This window comes from Lepidochelys kempii, chromosome 5 (assembly GCF_965140285.1).
Source record: "Lepidochelys kempii isolate rLepKem1 chromosome 5, rLepKem1.hap1, whole genome shotgun sequence".
NCBI lineage: Eukaryota > Metazoa > Chordata > Testudines > Cheloniidae > Lepidochelys > Lepidochelys kempii.
The window spans coordinates 21,639,476-21,663,895 of record NC_136384.1 but is presented as its reverse complement, the minus strand read 5'-3'; the positions used below and the strand labels follow the sequence as shown (position 1 = coordinate 21,663,895).

The 24,420-nt window shown below is 42.1% G+C and overlaps 1 protein-coding gene across 12 annotated transcripts in view; it reads right to left on the bottom strand.

Annotated features, from left to right (window-relative positions):
- NEDD4L (NEDD4 like E3 ubiquitin protein ligase) overlaps positions 1 to 24,420 on the bottom strand; it is a 371,283-nt gene that overhangs the window by 74,535 nt on the left and 272,328 nt on the right. For all 12 annotated transcript variants that reach the window (XM_073343628.2, XM_073343623.2, XM_073343622.2 and 9 more), the window contains 5 exons: positions 20,999 to 21,060; positions 20,776 to 20,878; positions 11,929 to 12,095; positions 1,344 to 1,476; positions 912 to 1,088 (listed from right to left, as the gene is read on the bottom strand). In XM_073343628.2, coding sequence (XP_073199729.1) covers positions 912 to 1,088; positions 1,344 to 1,476; positions 11,929 to 12,095; positions 20,776 to 20,878; positions 20,999 to 21,045 — 627 coding nt within the window. In that variant the 5' untranslated portion in view covers positions 21,046 to 21,060. The remainder of the gene's footprint in view (positions 1 to 911; positions 1,089 to 1,343; positions 1,477 to 11,928; positions 12,096 to 20,775; positions 20,879 to 20,998; positions 21,061 to 24,420) is intronic.

Genomic DNA, 24,420 nt, shown 5'->3' with positions numbered 1-24,420 from the left:
TCACAGCAGAACCAACACCAACTAAATCATCCCAGCCAGGCTTTGTCCTGTAATAAAGTGTAAAATTTAAAGTGTAAAAGTGTAATATTTTAATAAAAAATGACTTAAAATTCAATGAAAATAAAAGAAGTCTTCCTTCATGTGAGTGACTTGGTAAATCTGTTCAAGTAACATTAGTATTGTTTATTATTTTTAGTACTACGTTGAGTGGTGACATTCTGACCATATCCAGCTGTACAACCAAATTCAAAGAGACACTTCAGTTGAAATTTAGCATCTGCTAAAACCTAAGATCAAAAGACGAGTTTCTATGTTTGCTTTTAAAATTTTAATACACACACCCACTCAAAACCACCACACTCTGAAATCCAAATAAACATTCCACAGTGGTGTGTAATTCATCTCAACATTGTGATATTTTGCCAGTACTTGACAACCAGACACCAAAACTGACAAGTCTATTTCTAACTGAACTGGAAAAAGCGAACAGTAAAAAGTAAATAGGATTTTTTAAATATTCAGTTTTAATAATCAAAAGATGGTATTTACAAAAAACCCATACTATAAGCCAGATTTGTTTTTAAAGACACTGGAAATATTCTGGCTCCAATGAAGTCAATGGCAAAACTTCCATTAACTTCAGTGGAAGCAGGATTTTATCCACGATCTTTCACTGTTTAGAAGATAAATGCATATTTAATAATAATTCTTGCTCTTGTTCAACCTCAAATATCAATTTATGGGACAAGATTGAAGTTATTAAAACAAGAATCCCAACTCTCAAGTGTAAAACAATACTTGATTCATAATACCTTCCAACTACTACCTAACAGATGGATGATTCAGACCATATCAGACTTAATAGTAACTAAGGTTAGTTCAGTAATATATATGGTGAGCACAATGCTTACAATCAAAGAACCAAATTGTTCCCCATTGAAATCAGGAGTGACCTGAAGTCTTCTGTTCAGTTCGTCAGACAGCTCCTGAGGACTGGTCCGAGAGACTGGAGAAGCTGGGGGTGGTGGCAATGACAGGCTTAAGGAATCTCCACTTATACTCGCTTCCTCTGAAATGGTTTCCCAGGGCTGACAAAAGGAAAAAGATTATGGCAAGTTAGACATGTGAATTTGCACGGCTTTGGAAAAAGCACCTCATTCAGTTTCATTCCACCTAATTATCACCAGAATTTGGCTCAGGCAGCTATCTCAAAAATTGTGTATTAACTAACTTATAATTAAAAGGAATCTGTTTGGAGGGATTTAACTTAGTTATAGGGACTCTTGTAACACTATAGAACAGTTTCTTATTGTTGAGGAAATGATTTCAAGACCTGTACATACTTCAGATGCCTCTCCACTCTCCGAAGGCTCAGGCTCCAAATCCTCACTAATGTGTCTCCGAGAACGAAACCGTCTATGGGCTGCCTCTTGGTTTATCTGTCTGATGTTGTTGTCCGAATCAGATGCAACATCACTGGACATTGTGGAAACGAGCAAGGATAGAGGGGAGAACAGGAAAACTATTAATGCTAAATTAATGCATTGTAATTCAAGATGTTCTGTCCATCTACAAGTAATGAAAAAGATCAACCCTTAGCCCAAAGCAAATAAAATCTGAAGTCAATCACAGGACTTCTGTTTAAGTTAAAAAAAACAGAACAGATTTTAGTACTCATTGCAGCTACTCTGACAACATTAGATACTGAAATCCTTTATATATAAAACAGGTAGAGCAGCCAACACTTCAATACACTACCCCACCATTGTGTGTGCTCGTGATCAACCAACTAGTCCTGCCCATACTCTGGCACCAGTTCAAAACCAAGCACCCACCCCTAGGGACTCTGGCCAGCTTCCAAAAGACAATCCTAGAGTTCTTCTGGCTGGCACAGTACTAGGTCTCTGCAGGTGTCCTGAGCTTCCTCCTGGAGAGGTGGACAGGGCCTGGACTATACCTGCAGCCAGGTACATGCCATCTGCCTTCAGCCCTGCAGAGATTCTTTTATGGTGCAGGTCATCTGGCATAGAACATGCTAGTGCACACCTTCCTCCGCCACCTCTCAGGGCTCCAATACAACTGGTAGTTCTTTTATCTCCACCCATGAGTGTTGGATCATATTAAAGTAGTTCTGAATTAAAATCACAAATGAGTTTGATTCCCCAGAGTTTAAATTCCAGGGTATTACTAATTAAGAGGTCTCTTGGTTTTTGGTACTGTTTCTCTCTCTCTATGTGCGAAACTTGCAAGCTGCTAATTGTGTTAGTACGTTCTAAGACAGAGTCTGTTCTCAAAGCAATTCACACAGAGAGAGACTCAAAGCAATACTCTGTAACAACAGAAACAGCACCCAGAGACTCCTCCCCCTTTTGTTGTATTAACAATTGTGATTAAAATAGAGATAGAGGATGTATGTGGATGGATGCTTGGTGTGGATAACTGAATGATCAGGGAAGTGCCAGCCTAAGAGTCCAGTGTCCATCGGCTGAAGAAGGCGTCAAGTGGAAATAACCAGAGGACTCCCGGAGGGCAGACTGGAATCCACCCAACAGCCTCAAGAATGGGAGAACCAAAGAACAAGATAACATCTAGTAGCATGGAGCCGCCAGGAATGTGCTATCTGCTGATTGATTCAGCAACAGCATGATGAAGCAATTCCCATAGACTGGCATAGGAAGAAATTCCTATAAAAATGGACTCTAGAAAGTGAGAACTTTGGGGTCTGATTCTGCAAACCAACTTCCAGGAGCATCAGATGTGCATCTGACGAGGCCCTGCTCCCTCCTCATGTCCAGGCCACCTGGCCAGTGGCTTGGCATGAGCAACTCTAAGGCTGGAAACTATGATAACAACCTTGCAGAACCTGTGTGTGTGTGCATGAATAAATGTGTGAATAAATATGAGATTGAATGGAATGTTATAGCTATAACTAACTGCTTACTATGATTCTGTATTCACAATAAATGTATTTTGCCTTTTCCCCTTTAATAAGATACTGCTGGTTTTTAATTTATTGGTAATAACATAAGCTGTTTATCTTATTACCACGACTTCCCCAGCATCTGGAAGCTGGTTTCAGCAACCAGATCTACAGGGCCATCAGAATCAGAGACCTCCTGGACTATGATTGCAGGGACTGGGTGGACCCTGTGGCGCTCGGCCAGTGCATGGGGCTGCTCACCCTGTATATCACCCATCATTTTGAATCCATTTTAAGCACTTGTGGGAGAGGAAGGTGATCAGGAACAGTCAACATAGATTCACCAAGGGCAAGTCACGCCTGACCAACCTGATTGCCTTCTATGACGAGATAACTGGCTCTCTAGATACAGGGAAAGCAGTGGATGTGATATATCTTGTTTAGCAAAGCTTTTGATATGGTCTCCAACAGTATTCTTCCCAGCAAGTTAAAAAAGTATGGATTGGATAAATGGACTATAAGGTGGATAGAAAGCTGGCTAGATTTTTGGGCTCAATGGGTAGTGATCAACGGCTCGATATCTGGTTGGCAGCTGGTATCAAGCGGAGTGCCACATCACTTTTGTTCAACATCTTTGTTAATGATCTGGATGATGGGATTAGAATCAAGAAGAATCAATAGAATCAAAGAATCAATCCTGAAGCACTTGCATGAGAGGAAAGTGATCAGGAACAGCCAGCATGGATTCACCAAGGGAAGGTCATGCCTGACTAATCTAATTGCCTTTTATGATGAGATTACTGGTTCTGTGGATGAAGGGAAAGCAGTGGATGTATTGTTTCTTGAGTTTAGCAAAGCTTTTGACACGGTCTCCCACAGTATTCTTGTCAGCAAGTTAAGGAAGTATGGGCTGGATGAATGCACTACAAGGTGGGTAGAAAGCTGGCTAGATTGTCGGGCTCAACGGGTAGTGATCAATGGCTCCATATCTAGTTGGCAGCCGGTATCAAGTGGAGTACCCCAAGGGTCGGTCCTGGGGCCGGTTTTGTTCAATATCTTCATAAATGATGTGGAGGATGGTGTGGATTGCACTCTCAGCAAATTTGCGGATGATACTAAACTGGGAGGAGTGGTAGATACGCTGGAGGGGAGGGATAGGATACAGAAAGACCTAGACAAATTGGAGGATTGGGCCAAAAGAAATCTGATGAGGTTCAATAAGGATAAGTGCAGGGTCCTGCACTTGGGACGGAAGAACCCAATGCACAGCTACAGACTAGGGACCGAATGGCTAGGCAGCAGTTCTGCGGAAAAGGACCTAGGGGTGACAGTGGATGAGAAGCTGGATATGAGTCAGCAGTGTGCCCTTGCTGCCAAGAAGGCCAATGGCATTTTGGGATGTATAAGTAGGGGCATAGCGAGCAGATCGAGGGACGTGATCGTTCCCCTCTATTCGACATTGGTGAGGCCTCATCTGGAGTACTGTGTCCAGTTTTGGGCCCCACACTTCAAGAAGGATGTGGATAAACTGGAGAGAGTCCAGCGAAGGGCAACAAAAATGATTAGGGGACTGGAACACATGAGTTATGAGGAGAGGCTGAGGGAGCTGGGATTGTTTAGCCTGCAGAAGAGAAGAATGAGGGGGGATTTGATAGCTGCTTTCAACTACCTGAAAGGGAGTTCCAAAGAGGATGGCTCTAGACTGTTCTCAATGGTAGCAGATGACAGAACGAGGAGTAATGGTCTCAAGTTGCAGTGGGGAAGGTTTAGATTGGATATTAGGAAAAACTTTTTCACTAAGAGGGTGGTGAAACAGTGGAATGCGTTACCTAGGGAGGTGGTAGAATCTCCTTCCTTAGAGGTTTTTAAGGTCAGGCTTGACAAAGCCCTGTCTGGGATGATTTAACTGGGAATTGGTCCTGCTTTGAGCAGGGGGTTGGACTAGATGACCTTCTGGGGTCCCTTCCAACCCTGATATTCTATGATTCTATGATTAATTGCACCCTCAGCAAGTTCTCAGATGACACTATGCTGGGGGGAGAGGTAGATACCCTGGAGGGTAGAGATAAGGTCCACAGTGACCTAGACAAATTGGAGGATTGGGCCAAAAGAAATCTGATGAGGTTCAACAAGGACAAGTGCAGAGTCCTGCACTTAGGAAGGAAGAATCCCATGCACCGCTACAGGCTGGGGACTGACTGGCTAAGCAGCATTCTGCAGAAAGGACCTGGGGATTACAGTGGACGAGAAGCTGGATATGAGTCAGCAGTGTGCCCTTGTTGCCAAGAAGGCCAACGGCATTTGGGCTGTATTAGTAGGAGCATTGCCAGCAGATCGAGGGATGTGATTATTCTCCTCTATTCGGCAATGGTGAGGCCACACCTGGAGTATTGCATCCAGTTTTGGTTCCCCCAGTACGGAAGGGATGTGGACAAACTGGAGAGAGTCCAGCGGAGGGCAACAAAAATGATTAGGGGGCTGGGGCACATGACTTACAAAGAGAGGCAGAAGAGAAGAGTGAGGGGGGATTTGATAGCAGCCTTCAAGTACCTGAATGGGGGTTCCAAAGAGGATGGAGCTAGGCTGTTATCAGTGGTGATAGACGACAAAACAAGAAGTAATGGTCTCAAGTTGCAGTGAGGGAGGTCTAGGTTGGATATTAGGAAACGCTATTTCACTAGGAGGGCGGTGAAGCACTGGAATGGGTTACCTAAGGTGGAAATCTCCATCCTTAGAGGTTTTTAAGACCAGGTCTGGCAAAGCCCTGGCTGGGATGATTTAGTTGGTGTTGGTCCTGCTTTCAGCAGGGGATTGGACTAGATGACCTCCTGAGGTCTCTTCCAATCCTAATATTCTATGGTTCTACCAGGTGCTGCAGGAGACTAGGACAGCCTCGACTACCCACTTCCGTTGTTTATAACAAGCGGGTCCTGCGGGTCAGTGTTCCCTGCCCACCCCTCACTCCTGGCCTTCTGGGATTTTTAATCACCCTCTGCCCCAGGCATCCCCAGCACACAACCTGAGCAGGCTCAAGGCCATCTAGCCAGTCCGTCTCCGAACTGTGTGCCTCCCATCCACTTCCTTGCCTTTGTGTCCTGTCCCAACACCAAGGGGTGGGACCTGCTACCACTTACTGGCAGGCCAGTCTGAACTCCACTCTGATTCCATGGGCTGCTGGGAATATTAGCAGGCAGCTCCTCTATGGAGCCATGAGCGTACATCAGGTACAGTTCAGAGAATCCTGACACCTGTTCTTTTTGCAGCAAAAGCGAGACCTTGGTGAACATCTACATAGAGTATGCCAGGCTGCAGCCCCTCTTCTGGCTCCTCCAGAACCTCTTATAGTGGTTTTGGCTGCGCTTTTTCCTGCACTTCCTTATTTAGGGACACCCCACTGGTGGCCCCACAAAGTCTCCTGGTGTGCTCTGCAACTGCAGGGCCTATTTCCAGTCTCTTATCTGGTCAAGTCTCTGGGAAGAATTCCCTGGGTGGTGTCCACTGACTCCTTAGAGGATCAGAGGTGCTGTCTGGGATTCTCTGCTCAGCATCCCTTTCTGGTTCCTTGATTTTTAATTTTTTACCTCACTCTTGTTCCTGTTTTGTTCATTTGTAGATCCAAGAATTCTTTTGTAGTCTGGGTTCAATGGTTCTGCCCCACCGGTTGAGGGGATGGGCCTTTAGCTCTAGGCACACCTGTCCCATTACCTCCAGTAGGTATCCCACAACTGGACATCATTTCCTGAGGAACCATCACAAGAGCTAAGATGCTACTTCCATCTCTATGCTTAAGTCAATCCTAGTTCTCTCTGATGAGGCTGCCAACAAAGGATGGTATTTATTATTCAGAGATTTTTTGATATGGAAGCCTCTTGAGAAAGAACTGGCCTTGGACCACCAACTCATTTCACATAGATAGAGGACTGAATATGTTATTTCAGGAAGTTCAGGGAGCCACAATCAATACTTTGGGTTAGATTTCTTGATTTGCTCTGCCCCCTTTGCACAAAGTAGAAATTAAGTAATTTAATCACATTGTTCTCCAGCAATTTCTCCCCACCCCCAACATGCTCCCTGCACCAGGGACTGTGGAGAGGGGGACAAAGAAAACATATTTTGGCTCTGTTCCTGCTAGAGATTCCCTCATGGGGAATCATCAATGGGAAATGCAAAGTGGTTGGGAGTGAAAGCCACATATAATTCCCCTTTTGGGGATCCCCCTAGCACAAGGGAATCCCAAGCAGGCACAGGCTCACAACAGCCAGTTCCTACACCTCTCTCCCCTTCAGGCCTGATGCATGGAGCATGTTGGAAGTAATGGGGAATTGCACTTATGTGCCCACAAGGGCGGGGGAGATACCAGCGAAAGGAGGACATTCAGGCCTAAGAATAGTAAACTACACTTTACTGAAGGAAGAACTTACGCTCCAATTTGCGCGGAGAGCCCCTAGGATGTGCGGAGTGGCTGCAGGGGACTCTGGCCGTTCGGGACAGCTGACCAGGCAGGACTCTGCCGGGGGGTGGGGGGGAGAGTCCTCTGCAGCACTATATTCTCTGCGCTTATCTCGGGGTTATATGGGGTCACAGCTGGTTACATTCTTATATGTATGATTTATGTTTATTACATAAACTAACTTGTTTGCAGGCAAAAATATCCTGAGCTATGCTACAATATCTTTTGGCAGGGTCTGTCGGACAAAGTTAATTGAAACTGCCTGCATCCTCCGCTTACATCCAGTCACGTATTCAGTCCACCACTTAGCTCCTCGCCAATCTTCTGCAACCTTGCCCCTACAACGTATGACCCTTGAAGCTTGAAATTGTAGCCTTCAAAGGCGATCGTGTTAAGAAAAGAAGTTTCCTCATAACCATCACTTTCAACAGATATGATTTACAGCCTCAAGGGGCACAAGTGATTCTCAGGCCACATGCCACAAACCCAGACCCTAGAACTCTCATCACCACATTTCCTCATTACCTGAGTAGGCTATATTTGAAATATGACTTGCGAGTGAGACGATACACAGCCTACTAGCACTCACATGAGCCACCAGGTTTTCTACTTCTGTTTCATAGATTCAAGGCCAGAAGGGACCACTATAAAGCACAGCTTCCAGAAAGGCTTCCAGTCTTGATATGAAGCTATCAAGAGATGAAGAATCTACCACTTCCCTTGGTAGTTTGTTGCACTGATTAATCACCCATTATAAAAATCTGTGCCTAAATTTCCAATTTAAATTGGTCTTCCTTTCACTACCAGCCCTTCATTCTTGTTATTTGCCTTTCTCCTCTAGATTAAAAAGCACTCTAGGACCCAATATTTTCTCCCCATGCAGGCCCTTATATGCTGCAGTCAGTCAATCAATCTTTTTGATAAGCTAAACAAATTGGGCTCTAACTCTCTCACTCTCAGGCATTTTCTCCAGCCCTCCAATCCTTTTTATGGCTCTTTTCTGTACTCTCTCCATTCTGCAGTGTCCTTTTTAAAACATGAACACCAGAATTGGGCACCAGAACTCATCAATGAAGTATACAAAGGTAAAACCACCTCCCTACTTCTAATTCCCTTATATATACATCCCAGGATCACATTAGCCCTATTTGCCATAGCATTACACAGGGAGCTTCTGATCAGTTGTTTGTCCACTACGACCACTAAATCCTTTTCAGAGTCACTGCTTTCCAGGATCCAGCCCCCCCGCAATTGTGTAGGAACGGTCTGCATTCCTTGCTTCTACATGTATGACTTTGCATCTGGCTGTATTAAAACACATTTTGTTTGAACAGGCCCAGCTTACCAAATTGCTCTGTATGACTGCTCTGCCCTTGTCATTATTTACCACTCTGCCAACCTGTGTGTCATGCGCAAATTTTATCAGCAGTGATTTTACATTTACTTCAAGATCATTTATGAAAATATTGGATAGCATCAGGCCTAGTACTGAGCCCTATGGAACTCCATTAGAAACATCCCCATTTGATGAGGATGATTCCCCACTGACAACTATTTTTTGAGATCTGTCAGTTAGCCAGTTTTTAATCCATTTAACATATTCTTTACTGATATTGTATTGTGCTATTTTTTTTATCAGGTTTTTGTGCAGTACTAAGTCAAATGCCTTACAAAACCTCAATATATTACATCTACCCCATTATCTTTATCAACCAAACTTGTACTCAGAAAATGAAATCATGTTTGTTTGACAAGTCCACAGTGATAAGACAACTGAGTACAAGCCCATCATTCAGGAATTCCAAACTCCATTATATCAGTTGGTTTTAAAAGTGATGTAAAACATACAGAATAAAAAGGCACAACATCATGTTAATTATTACAACTGTTATTGTTAATAAATATACATTCTAATTAGAAGTCACTGTCTGCATAAAAATATTAGTATCCAAATCTCTAACTAAGAGGAAACCTAGAACAAACAGTAGGGTTTTAAGAAATGTAGACAACACAGATTTACATAATTATGATAATAAATATAAATTAATATTCACAAGATGTTACTGTAATAATTATCCCAATGTGGAAGAAGAGTAGTTACATGTCAAACAGGAAAATAAATCTAAGTGTTTGACGTCAGGAGAGATCTTACCTTACTCAATTATGCATGGCCTACCGTATTTTGTAATAAGAAGAAATATAGAATTAAGAACATGGAAGGACCTCTGCCATCAGTAGAAGATTACATAAATTACACATCTTGGTGTATATTAGAATCTCTTAGCAAAGTGAAATAGTTTTAGCTTCATTTAAACTCAGTAGGTATGCTGTAGATTTCGCTTTCCTCTTTTATAATTCCTGTTGTAAGCACATTCTTAACAAATAAATAATCTAACTAGTCTGCATAGACCTCCCAATAACCTGCAATATGTCCCTAATAGCCTTTTTGGTCAATTTGTGTTAACTATTATATGGGTATGATGTAGTTAGAATACTGTACTGCTGTTCACACTTTCTCCACAATACATCTATGTACCTAATATGCAAGCTTTTTATATACACACATGAAAGTACAAATAACTTATCTATAATGGCACAAAGCTAATATGGGTATCTTGACACCTAGACCACACATGAATAAAACTGAAGAGCTCTTAAACCCTCGTAAGGAGATATGTCTCTTTGTTTAGGGCATTTTCCAATAACCATATAGCTCCTCATACCTTTTGTGACCTCTCTGTTCCCCCAATATTTAATGCAACTACCAAATCATTTACAGATATTCATATGTGAGGTTCAAGAAGAGCTGACAGGACATTAAAAACACTGACAGCTTCTTACCATAAGTCCCCTTGCATTCAAATGTTGTAACACCATTAAGAAAAATCTATAATTTACTATCAAATGCACCAGCACTGAAGCCAGTGTCTCTAAGCTTCAACTGACATCTATAAATAAGGGGAAAACTGAACATTATAGATATAAGATAATTTGAAAATTCCTACGGATTGGTGACCTACAAGGGCGCTTCCTTACTTCAGGATCTCTACAAATGTGTGTCAGGCGAGATGTCATCCTACTGAGTAAGCTGGGCTTTTGAGGTGACTGCCTGAACTTCAGTTTCAACACAGCCACTGTAAATTATCTAACCAGGCAGGCCAGAGAACACCCCTAAGGCTGGCTGCATTGTTTCCTTCTGTAAATGTCCCCAAGGCTCTTGCAGCTCTAGTACGTGTCAGATTTTACCTTTCAGTGTGAGCCTACCTTAACTTGTGAATGGGAGTTGCATGAGAAATATCATATGCATACAAATTATAAAGAGGAATGGTGAGCAGAGATCTAGGTTGTATGGTTACTATGTAAATATAATTAACAAATTACATAAATCTGACCCCCTGTCAGTGAGGCTCAATGAAAGAGGAAGTCAGTCTGCCTTTATAAAAACTGAATTGCGAGAGAAGGGCTAGGTTAAAACAAACAAACAAAAAAAACCAAAAATCCCTCTTCTTGACCAGACATCAAGACGTAAACCAACATCCTGAAGCAGCAAAACTAATTACAACCAATTCTGTTCAGTTAAACTTGTTCATTAATTCTATTTTACAGAGATAACATGTATATGGAGGGCTCAACTAGATTACCCTCTAGTTTGTTAACATAAGTGGTCTAATTTCTACAATCTGCAGCCAGTGGAATTCTGTTTAGGTACAAGGGCCTGATTTAGGTGATCCCAAGGCAGGATAGGGTATGATATTTGTAATAAGCACTTTACCATGTGCCCAATCCTTCTGAATACCCTTAACATCCACTAAAGCCATTTAAGAGTTGAGGGCATTCAGCAACATACAGAAGACACTTAACACCTTGTAGAACCTGTCTCTATGGGTTTGATCCAGCATCCACTGCAGTCACTGGAAAGACATCCGTTGACTTCAGTGCATTCTGTATCAGGTCCTATGTGTTTAAGGAATCCCCGGGCTTCAAACTGGGACTATTATATACAGAAAACTCTCATTTTTTCCTGTGCCCATGTCCCTGTAGTAATGAACACTTATTCAAGTGTTTAAGATTTTGTATGTGCTTGGAGATTGCCTCATATAAAAAAATTGATTAATTCCAGATTTGTCTAAAATAGTAAAATGGTCCAGATGTGTGTTTCATTAGCTGCAACACAGGTTTTTAAAAAAGAGAATACCACTTTTTAAATGAGTACAATTTAATCTCCAAGTGAAGGACCTCAGCCTTTAATTCTCATCTAACTAGAGTGGTTGGTTTATGAAAAAACAAACAAACAACCCACACACACAGACCAGATTATATTCCCAGATGCTTATCACAATTATCATCAAATTTACAGCTAATCTGTTATTGTAAAGAACAACGTATGAACATTTTTAGGTCTTTAGGTCTTTTGTTTTAAGATTAGTTCAGCCTACTGCCTGGGATATCTATTGTGAATTCATAATAATAATAATAATAATGCTTGTTTGAAAGAATCACCATCCTCACTGATAATCTTGCATGTTCCACCAATTTATTGAACTGCTCTGACACTTACATTAAACTTGGTCGGTGCCACTGAGTTGTCCTGTTGTTATGGTTGACATAGTAAGTACGGCCCAAATTGTCCACTTTTTCTTCCCATCCAGGAGGCAGTGGAGGAGGTGGTAACTCCTCTTGATGATGAGATACAGAGTCATTGGAGTCAACCACCTCCCATGCACGCTTAGGAAGAAAAAATGATAAAATTTAAGTTAAACAAAAAAACGTTAAATTCCTGTGGATTTGGGGTATAATGTTTTCTTACATTTAAAAGTTTCTGAAGTGATGGATTAAGAATTAAAATTAAGAATAAAATTCAAATTGAATGAAACAGAACCTGTCCCACTGTTATACAATATGCCTCATACCTTGGCAAAAAAAAAAAAAAAAGTATAAGCTTTTCAGATCATAGGATGTATTTAAACTATCTCAATAACACTTCAGTGTTAGCAAGTACTTTGTATAATGCTAACAGTCACTGTGTTATAGTAAGTTCACTTCTCAACAGAAATTAGACCAGTTAATTGTCCAAGGAGACGAGACGATGGCAAGTTAAAATGTATTAAAAATATATTGTATGCTTTGTCCTTTTCCCAACCCCCTAGTAAATTACTTTTCTTAGGACTCCATCCTAGAATCAGATCTCCTAGCACAGAGCCCTGTACTCGTGTCACCAGCTGTCAGTTTGGGTTCTTTCTAGATTGTGCTTCAGCCTCAGTAACAAGATTCTCTACACCAAATTCTACCCCCATTTGAACCTAAAAACCTCCTCTTACCCCTAGTCTGCAACTTTTCCCCCCAGCTGCACATGTGCAAAGTTACGCTTGCGCTTAAGCACGCTTAACTTGCTTAAGTGCGGCCTAAGAGCACTCCATTCCCATTGACTTCCACTGGAATTGATGATGCTCACTTTCTCATGTTCACGTTCAGAGTCCTGTAATATTAGGACCTTGTGTGAGGCAGAAGGAGATCTAGCTCATGAAGTAAAGATATATAAAATCATATTTTAGCTAGGCAGATGGGGATAGATTCACAAAAGGACTCAGGTACCTAACTGCCACTTCAGACATTTAAGTTCAACTTTTCACAGTCATGGAGGTCCTCAAAGCCCGCACTCTGCTGCCCCTGCTCTGTAGGTGCCTAAAATCCTCAGGAGTCTGAGTTTCCAGCATTAAAGTCTCACCTAAGTTTCTACCAGTGAGCATGCATGTAGCTGCCTCTGTCTAGGCACCCAAGTGCCCATCTCATGCGTAAGCCACAGCAGGATCCTCAAACTAGGCATTCCTTGGCCTATCTTGCCTGCTAGGCCTGATCTGGTAGGCATGCTCTGAGCGTGCCTAAACTCACACAAAATGGCTGGGGGAGTGGAAGTGGGAAATGGATGAGAGGGACAAGGGATTTGAACTTGGATTTCCCACTTCTCCCTTAAGCACTGAACTATGGGATATCCTGATGTGGGGCTCTCTCAGTCTCTCTTGTTGAAGCTGTTCCACTGTGTATAAATAATTAAATGTGCACTGGGCCAGAAAGAGTGAGAATGATTCTAAAGTCCAGTGGTTAGGGCACTAACCTGAGAGAAGGGAGACCCAATTTTAAAGCTCTTCTCCTCACCATGCAGAGGAGGAAATTTAAGCAAAGATAAGTCCCTTTGAAGGCCAGGATTGAGGACATACCCCTCTCCTTGGAATTTTCAGCTGGGCAGCTAAGATGGCTCCCTGCTCAGCATGTTGGTTTGTGTGAATCCCAAATGCTTCACATGCATTATATAGAGTGCCTAGGTGCCTAACTGAGGGCTGCGGATTCCACTGGATGGCAAGGCACCTAAAAATTAGATGTTGCAACACTGAGCATTGCAACGTGTAAGTCCCTTTGTGGATCTAGCCCAGAATGACGCGGAATACAAAACAGGCACAGGGAACAAAGGCTGAGTAAAATGCTGCTGTTTTTTATACATTGAAAAGTGTACTTAGCCTTATAAGTAATTCATTAACCACACAGTGAGCTGTAGCTAACGAAAGCTTATGCTCAAATAAATTTGTTAGTCTCTAAGGTGCCACAAGTACTCCTTTTCTTTTTGCGAATACAGACTAACACGGCTGCTACTCTGAAACCTCTCAAATAATATGTTACTAATGGCAGTGGTGTCTTCAAATTCCAGTGCAGGTAAATAATTACTGTATTTATTCATTTTGCCTTATGTAATATTTTGAGACCTATTTTAGATTGTATAGTGACTGTTTATGACAGCTTCAATCCACTAATTGTAAATTCATCAATAAATATTTCACTCCTATAATTTTTTTTGAAAAAAAGTTAATTTTTTAAAACAGGTGCTGTGCTAATTACCAGGAAATGCAGATTTGCTTTGGAGGTCTCCCCCCGCTGAGAGAGACAAATATTTTAGGATGAGATACCTCCAAAAATTTACTTTTTAGTAAAACAGAGATTACTGTCACAATATGGACATATGACAACTGCAGACTCATGGTAGAGTAAAACAACAATTGGGCTTTAACTAGCATCCACTGTGAGATCTAACTGAAATTAGAACAAAACAAGAGTTGAGAATGTTATATAAATTTACTGCAAGGCAACTGCTGTGACTGAATGAGTTTTTACACTCTGCAAAGTCAGTCCTGCCAAGAAAGTGACAATGAAAAATGCATGAAGACAGTTGAATCAAAGTGATCCTCCTAAGGGAGACTTATCTAATGTATTCTATTGTGTTTATGCCAAATATAAAATACTTGGATAGATTTTTCTGAAGGTTTTTAATCACTGAGTAAACTGCAGAAGAGGGAAAGTATTCAAGAGGGGATGAAAGAAAAATCATAATAGAACTACTGTAATTGAATAACGTAGAGTTTCAGAATCACTTGCAAGAGCTGGTGTGTTTGCAAAGGTATAGAGCATCAGTACCTACATCAGAAGCAAGAGGGAGATTAACTTGTTACCAAAACTTAAACATTATCATAATCATCAGTACATGTCCCTCTTGCTAGGCTGGGCAGATGCTTAGGAGGGTGGAGATCTGACTGGACACCACAATGCAGATGAAACCAAACTCTTGATCATAACCATGATAACTTCATGAAAAAAACTGACTGTGAAATTCTTAACAAACATCACATCCACCATAGACTCTCCACTGCTGAGGTCAGCCATACAGTCCCTGAAACCAGATAGTGAACAAACCGGCAGACAAAGGGGGCGCCATTGTAGTCCTCAACCGTGATGACTACAATAACAAGGCCAACTGACTACTTTCTGACACCACTTATTATAAAGAACTCAAAGACGACCCCACACCACAATTTACCCTGGAACTTAAGGATAGGGAAGGATTTGATCATAAACAACTCAAAGAGAAACTCTAGAAACTCATCCCCCATGAAACCACCTCAGGAGCCTTCTACATGCTTTCCAAGATACACAAACAAGAGAACCAGGCAAACTCATCATATCTGGCCACAGCATTCCCAACAAAGAAATATTGGGATTCATAGAAACCATCCTCAAACCACTCACCACACAGAGAATCAGCTTCCTCCAGGACACAAATGATTTCCTCCACAAACTCCACAAGATTAACAACCTGCCTTAGAACATCATCCTTACCACCACAGATGTCACTTCCCTAAGCACCAACATCACCTCACAATGATGGCATAAGCTGCCTGCCTCAAATGTCGACAAGACAATGGACAGCCCTCAGATATCCACCCCAAACACACCAGCAAACTCATCCATTTCATCCTCACCCATAACAATTTTAAATTCAACAACAAATACTTTGTTCAAACCATGGGAACAGCATGGGTAGTAGGATGGCTCCCCAATATGCCAAACTTTTCATTAGCTACCTTGAAGAAGAATTGCTTGACAAGAGCACCAGAAAACCAATGGGATACCTGAGATACACAGATCATATTTCCATCTTCTGGACAGACAGCTTAAACTCCCTCATAGATTTTCCACAACAACTACAACCACCACCGCTCATCCATTCAACTTTCTCTGGAACATCCCGACACAAGCATCAACTTCCTGGACACCACAATCAGCTTCAGCAATGGAACCTTACAGACAACTATATACAAGAAACCCACGGATCACCATATCTACCTTCATAGATCCAGTAACCACTCCAAACACACCAAGAAATCTGTTATCTACAGTCAGGCACTCAGATACCACAGAATATGCTGAGGAGAAAGTGCGGGATATATATACCTGAATACATTTAAAACAGGCTTCGCCAAACAAGGACACTCCACCAGAGAAGCAGATCCCATCATGAAATGGACCACGCAAACACCCAGAGAACCTGCTTCAATACAGAAATAAAACCCCCTCTGACAGCATACCCCTGGATGTCACCCCTCCCCACTGGAACCCATACCGGGTATCATCAAACAACTACAACCAATACTCGATGGGGACGTCATCCAAAAGAAATCTTCCCTTAACTCTCACTTCAGGCCTCCAAACCTCTCCAAGATCATCATCAGAAGCAAGCTCCCTACAGATCAGGACACACCAACTCAAAGCGGCATCAGACCCTTCCAGAACCACACATGCAAAATCTGCAGACAAATCTCCATTGCTACAATGATCAACACCTCCCACAGCACACCTTTCAAGATCCACGGACAAGACACATGTCTGTCACAACACCTCCTCCAGTGCACTAAATGCCCCAATAACAACTATGTGGATGAAACCAGACAATCCCTATGCTCGTGAATGAACTCACACAGGAAAATGATAAAAGACAACACCACCCCATCACCTCTGGGTGAACACCTTTCACGGAGCGATCGCTCTATATCATACCTCTCTCTCCTCATCCTCAAAGGAAACCTGTACCACACTTTCAAAAGACTAGCCTGGGAGCTTAAATTCATGGACTCAACAGAAACACTGGATTTATGGCTTATTCCAACAACTACTAACTACTAAACAGTCTGTTCCACCTCACATTTAGCTGAGATGCTGGGAGTACCTCTTCCAGACCTGAAGAAGAGCTTTGTGTGGCTCGAAAGCTTGTCTCTCTCGCCTAGGCCATGTCTATACGTACAGCGCTGCAGTGATGCAGATGTGGTGATGACACTCTATGCCGATGGGGGAGAGCTCTCCCATCAGCATAAAAAAACCCACCTCCACAAGTAGCAGAAGCTTATGCCAGCATAATTTATGTCACTCAGGAAGGTAGTTTATTATTATTGTCTCACCACAGGGTGGAGGGACAGATGACACTAAAGCCGGATCTACACTACAAACTTACATCAGTAGAACTACGTTGCTCAGGGGTATGAAAAATCCACACCTCTGAGTGATGCAATTATACCAACCTAACCCCCCTGTGTAGACAGCGCTATGCCAATGGGAGAGCTTATCTTCTCGACATAGCTACTGCCTCTTGTGGAGGTGGATTAACTATGCCCATGGAAGAAGCTCTCCCGACGGTGTTGTAGCATCTTCACTGAAGTGGTGCAGCTGTGCCAGTGCAGCTTTTTAAGTGTAGACGTGCCCTGAGGGTATGCTTGAGCTAGTATGCTAAAAATAGCAGTGTAACTGGGGGGTACTGCAAGTAGCCACTCGGGCTAGCCACGTGAGTATATGCCTGCCCAGACCCCCTGGGTACAAAGGTGTGCAGCTAGCCCAAGCCATCACCTGAGCTACCCCCAGCTACACTGCTACACTGTACAGAGGGAGTCAGAACTTTCCCTGAAGAGGAGGCAGAACACATGTATGTAAGAGGGGAAGAGAGAAAGCACGTATGCAGGAAGAGTGTAAAACTGTCAGACAAAGACGAACACAGGAATCACCATATTGGATCAAACCCATGGTCCATTCAGTCCAGTGTCCTGACCCAAACAATGGCCAGAACCAGATGCTTCAGAGGAAGAACCCTGCAGTAATCAGATGAGGAATAATCTATCCCGCAGCATAGGTCTCATCCTGAAGCACAAGGTCTAATATTCCTTCCAAAATATTTGTTGCCATTGATTATGATGCTGGATCATAGAATAGAATCATAGAATATCAGGGTTGGAAGGGACCTCAGGAGGTCATCTAGTCCAACCCCCTGCTCAAAAGCAGGACCAATCCCCAATTAAATCATCCCAGCCAGGGCTTTGTCAAGCCTGACCTTAAAAACTTCTAAGGAAGGAGATTCCACCACCTCCCTAGGCAACGCATTCCAGTGTTTCACCACACTCTTAGTGAAAAAGTTTTTCCTAATATCCAACCTAAACCTCCCCCACTGCAACTTGAGACCATTACTTCTTGTCCTGTCCTCTTCCACCACTGAGAATAGTCTAGAACCATCCTCTCTGGAACCACCTCTCAGGTAGTTGAAAGCAGCTATCAAATCCCCCCTCATTCTTCTCTTCTGCAGACTAAACAATCCCAGCTCCCTCAGCCTCTCCTCATAAGTCATGTGTTCCAGACCCCTAATCATTTTTGCTGCCCTTCGCTGGACTCTTTCCAATTTATCCACATCCTTCTTGTAGTGTGGGGCCCAAAACTGGACACAGTACTCCAGATGAGGCCTCACCAATGTCGAATAGAGGGGGACGATTACGTCCCTCGATCTGCTCGCTATGCCCCTACTTACACATCCCAAAATGCCATTGGCCTTCTTGGCAGCAAGGGCACACTGTTGACTCATATCCAGCTTCTCGTCCACTGTCACCCCTAGGTCCTTTTCCGCAGAACTGCTGTCTAGCCATTCGGTCCCTAGTCTGTAGCTGTGCATTGGGTTCTTCCGTCCTAAGTGCAGGACCCTGCACTTATCCTTATTGAACCTCATCAGATTTCTTTTGGCCCAATCCTCCAATTTTTCTAGATCTCTCATTATCCTATCCCTGCTCTCCAGCGTATCTACCACTCCTCCCAGTTTAGTATCATCCGCAATATCATCCGGATATTCTTGATAGCCATATAATGTCCAGTCCGTTTTTGAATCTTGTTAAATTCTTAGCCTCAATGAGTTCCTGTGGCAATGAGTTCCACTGATTAGTCATGTGTTGTGTGAAAAAGTATTTTCGTATATCAGTTTTTAATTTTCTACCTTTTAACTCAATTGAATGCCCCTTGTTCTTGTATTATGAGATATGGAAGAGAGGGAGAACAGAAGTTCCTAATCTACCCTTTCTAGATTAGTCATTATTTTATATACTTTTATCATGTCCACTATTTTTCACTTCCTTTCTAAAGTTAACATTCCAAATCCTTTTTCACTCTTTTCATATGGGAGTTTTTCCAGCCTTTTGATCATTTTTGTTGCTCTTCTCTGAACCCTCACCAGTTCTGCATTATCCTTTTGAGACTGAGTGACTAGTACTGAACACAGGATTCTAGGTAAGGCCATGCCCTGATTTAATATAAAAGTATAAAGGCATTCTAATGTTTCAGGTGCTATTCCCCATCCCATTTCTTAACATAGTTAGCTTTTTTGAATGCAGTTTTACAATGGGCAGAGATATTCACTGAGCCAAATACAATGATGCACGGACTCCAGAAAAGGAAAGCAAGTGCAGTGGGGAAAGGGGTAAGAGGATACCATAGAAGAAAAGAGTGGAAAAATGAGAGGGAATGAGAATGGTGGATAGACAACACAGTGATGGAGTAAGATGGAATGAGAGTGTGGAAGTAGAGGAAATGAGAGTGAGAAGGAAGTAATGGGAAGAAGAGTGAGAACATTTGCTCCAGGAAAAATGACAGGAACAAGGAAGTAGAAAGAAGAAGAAGAGAAGTAGTGGTACTTAAAATTGGCCACACTTTATATTAGGGTTCCTTGAAGAAATAGTTTATAAAGGGATAATAAATTGTAAATGTTTTAATCAATGGTTAATCAATTATTATTGAGTCCACTGGTCAACAGGCTGCTTATGGATTGCTTTTATAACACCTTCTCCTGATATCCTTTAACCATGCATAAGATATATGACTTATGTCTGTACATATGCATATGGCATCTATTAATCATTTATTAATCCTTCTAAAATTATTTATGAAGGTAACTAATATAAAAAAAAATGTGACTTCAAAATTAGACCACAGGAATAAACAGTGGAGCAAAAAGAGGTGTAGATACACGCTCTTAAAAAGGAAAGGCAAGAGGAGTGAACGAAAGAATGAAAGAGAGTAAAAATCAAAGAGAACATAGTAAGTTCATTTTAAAATTATTTGTAATAGAAAGGTGAACACTAAAATGATACAACAAACAAAAAGACGCTTGCTTTCATCATGAAAATATGGCTGTGGAAAAAGGTTCCTTTTTGGTGGAAAATAAAGCAAAAACTTAATTAAATGGGTAGCAATAAAAATGGACCAAAATAAAGAAATATATCACTTAACGAAAATTCAGTACAGGAGGGTTTGGTTGTTGTTTTTTTTTGGGTGGGGGGGGGGAAAGAGGGGTATTAGGTAGGTGAGGGGGTGCTAGCTAGTGCACCTTGTCTGGGCACTAAAGGAAGAAAAACTGCCAGGTTCAAAAAGACACAAATATAATAAACTGAGACAGACTTATTTGTCTAATCAAGATAAAAATCTTATAATTAAGTAGATTCTTTGGAGGAAGGAGTCTTAAATGCATTATTTTTCTGATGACAGCAAAATGTACAATAATGGCCTTGACTTGAAATGACTCATGACAAAGGCAGAGGAGACTAAATAAACGAATAATTTCCTCTAGTCGCTTTCTTCAAAAATCATCATTTACCCTTCCTCCATGTACTACAGGATGGCATTGTGTTGAGATTTATACCTGGTCTTTAATGAGCCCAAAAACTTCAACATGGTTATAATATGGGACTGGGGGGAAATAGTAAGGGAAATAAGTGAAATTTCTTACCTCAGATTCCTCCCTTTGTTCACTAGTTTCTTCCTCTTGTCCTCCATTTTTTGGCATATAGGCCATTTTCAGTCTCAAGAAACCCTTCACCCGAGATTTGTGGCTAAAGAACAAGACAATATTAACAAAGGAGATTAATCAAGCAGTATTATTTTAAAAATAAAGTATTATTTCTTTACTAAGTTAGTTAAACAGAATTTTTGTTGGATACAAAACCCCTCACCTTCTTGGTCTGAGAAGGAAATCCTTAAATGTGTATGGCCTTTCCATGGTTGGGTCTTCTGTCTAAAGTCATAAAAAAAATAAATTGAAGTGCTGACTCTCAAGAATACACAAATACACACTACATTTGTTATAAGGGTTTACTAGAAACACTTGAAAAACATGTTTGAATAAACTAAAGTAAAAGGAAGCGCTGGTCTACCAGTAAGAGGTGATATTTATAGGTGTTGCATATTATTGAATAATAGGTCCACTAGATGTCGCTATAAACACCAACAGTAAGTTGGACCAGGAATCATTTATGTACACTATTGAAATATTTACAAATCAGTGAAGAGAGGAAGAAAAAAATCTGAGTAAAACAACTCACTATAACTTGCTCCAGCCACCTAACAGTAATGTTTTAAAATTACAGTGCATTGTGCTCTGATTTCAGCCAGAAGAAGCTGCATAAATATATGAATAACATTTCTCACCCCTTTGAAGAAGGTTAATAAAACACTATTCAGCTATAAAATTAGCTTTCATTTCAGGATTTCACAGCACATCACAAAGACATCTAAGTCTCTCAACAAATCCACAAGGCAGCTAAGTAACACCAAGCACAGAGGTTACATTTTCTGATGTGCAATGTTACCAATTCTCCTAATTTTATCATGAATGTCATGATCTTTGCTGGTTTTCTTAAAGCTGTAGCTCTTGGAGTCTTTTGCTTACAAGAGAATCTCATCTTTCATTTAACATCCTCCCTACCCCTCCAAGATTCTAGCCTTTAAGGTTGTGGAAAAGCCTGGGAACATGAACCATAAGACTCAAAAACCAGAAGTCAAATGAGAACCAAAAATGTATTGTTTTTTTTTTAAAACCCATGAATTTGGGGGCCTGATTCAAGATTTTTGTACACTTGGGGTTGGCAATACTGTAATTGTACACTAGTTGTCCGCTCACACAGAGCTAGCTCAAATCTGATTTCTAGGAGTGCTGGGCTCCCAAAACTCTACTTGAAGACCATAAGAGCTCCAAGTCCTCAGCATCTCCAAAAATCAGAAGGGTATTGTAGTGATGCAGAGTGGCCTCCATCCGGACTAGAGAACGAGGGAGCACTACACTCCCCTTGGTGGGTGGAGCCAAACCCACCCTACCACACCCCCCTCCCGAGAAGTACCAGGGCGGGGCAGGAAATATGAAAGGAAGGCTCTGCAGCAGAGTTGGGCTGGAGCCAGCAGAGAAGACAGATGCCTCCGCCTTGCTGCAGCACCCAGGAGCAGAACCTGTACCCTGCCGTGCCCTGTCCCCAGAGGAGATGAACACAGATGAGGACTTGCCAGGACTACCAGCGGCCGTATACCCCGAGGAGCCTGAGAACCTGTGGAAGCTAGAGGTACCAAACCCCGGGGAGGCAGGATGTAGCCCAGGGGCAGCCCACGACTGGCTGGCTACAGGGCTGACTGCATCTCAGTCGGCGTGTTGTGGCTGGAACCCTGCCGACCCAGTGAAAGACCACTCTGCCACTGTTCGGGCCCTGGGCTGGAACGCGGTGGAGTAGGGCGGGCCCGCGTCCCCCTGCCATCCCAACCCCGGGATGGCAGACTCCCCACTTTAGGCCAGGAGGCCTGTGCTCTGTGAACCTCCCTGCTAGCACCCTAGACTGCTTGCTGGATGTGTAAACCCCTTTCAGAGCCCCTAGACTGTATGGGCGCTCCCCCTTACCTGAACTCCAAGACTGTGTGTGTTTGTTGGCTGCCTGAGCAGCCTGCTCCCTGCTCTGCCCCACCCAAAGGACCAGAGCTAATTGACTGTGTTTGTTTGCTGGCTGGCTGCCTGAGCCCACAAGCCCAAGCTAAAGCCTGCTCCCTGCTCTGCCCCGCCCAAAGAGCTACAGCTTATTGACTTGGTGTATTTGCTGGCTGCCTGAGCTGGGAGGCTGAGGCTACAGCCTGCTACCAGCCCAGCCAAAGGACAACTGTTAAGTGTTGTCAGCCCCATTGAGGGGCTATGAGCTAGAGACTACGCCGGGCGCTGCCCGCCATGGGGCAAGAGCCCCAGACTGTTGTTGTCTGTTTGCCTCTGTCAGACAGACCCAGAGCTCTAGACTGTTTACAGCTTGCCCCCCGATGTGACCCAAGCCTGAGGACTGAACCCGAACAGAACGAGGCAGAGGGGCCTCCATCCGGACTGGAGAACGAGGGAGCACTACAGGTATCTCCAACTGGGCACTCCACATTAATGGACCCTTCTGAAAACTTGGGTTGAACTGATTTGTCCATGGTCGTATAGAACCATACAGCTGGAAAGCAGACCAAGGAGCACTGATTCCCATTCCCAACTGTAAATTCAAGGTCTTGTGTGTTGTATTTGCAAAAAAGGGTAAAAAGTCACTGATCAATATTCAAAGATTAAAAAAACTCCACACTAATTCCTTCAGGGTTTATAATTAAAGTACCATGCAGTTTTTTCATCTGAAAAGTCCTCCTTTCCTGCAAGTCATTTCCTGCATTCCATTTTCACTGAATTCCTATAAGAGACATATTTCCTTCTTTTAAAGAAGAAAGAATTAACAAATGGACAGAATTCTAAAATATGTATAGAGATTAGATTTATCACTCCTCACTTCTATAATGTTTTACCACACTGAGTGACGCAGAGAATGTAAACATAAGTTCTGAACTCTGCTTTATTAGCTTCATCTTGTAGATGGCAAAGTTGAAGTCCAGAGACTTGCCAAACAAGTCAACAGAACAGACAGGACGAAAACTTAATCAAAGAACTCTTAAACTTTACTATGATGCTTTTCAGTAATAAAAGAAAGAATTAATGAGAAAAAAATTGATAATCATTTTATTTGTCAAATCTTCTATGTGGTTCCTTTAACATCAAATTACTATTGATACCTTATTACAAGGCATGTGGATAACTCATGATTACAGAGTCTGGAATCTTAGCCATGCACAGGGTAACACTGTGTTGAGACATCTTACTGATTGTGGAGAGAGAACTGGGAGCAGCTAATGCCTCTTCACACTAACTTACACAATATGTGCCTCTGTCAGTTCTCGCTCTTTATTTTTCATTTTGGCTAATTAATGCTACTAAAAACGAATGTAAAAATACCATGTGATTGTCCACACCATATGTGCTCTATAATATCTTGTATGAGATTACACAACATATTATAACAGTAAAAAGAAAAGGAGTACTTGTGGCACCTTAGAGACTAACCAATTTATTCGAGCATGAGCTTTCGTGAGCTACAGCTCACTTCATCGGATGCATACTGTGGAAAGTGTAGAAGATCTTTTTATACACACAAAGCATGAAAAAATACGTGTATATAAAAAGATCTTCTACACTTTCCACAGTATGCATCCGATGAAGTGAGCTGTAGCTCACGAAAGCTTATGCTCAAATAAATTGGTTAGTCTC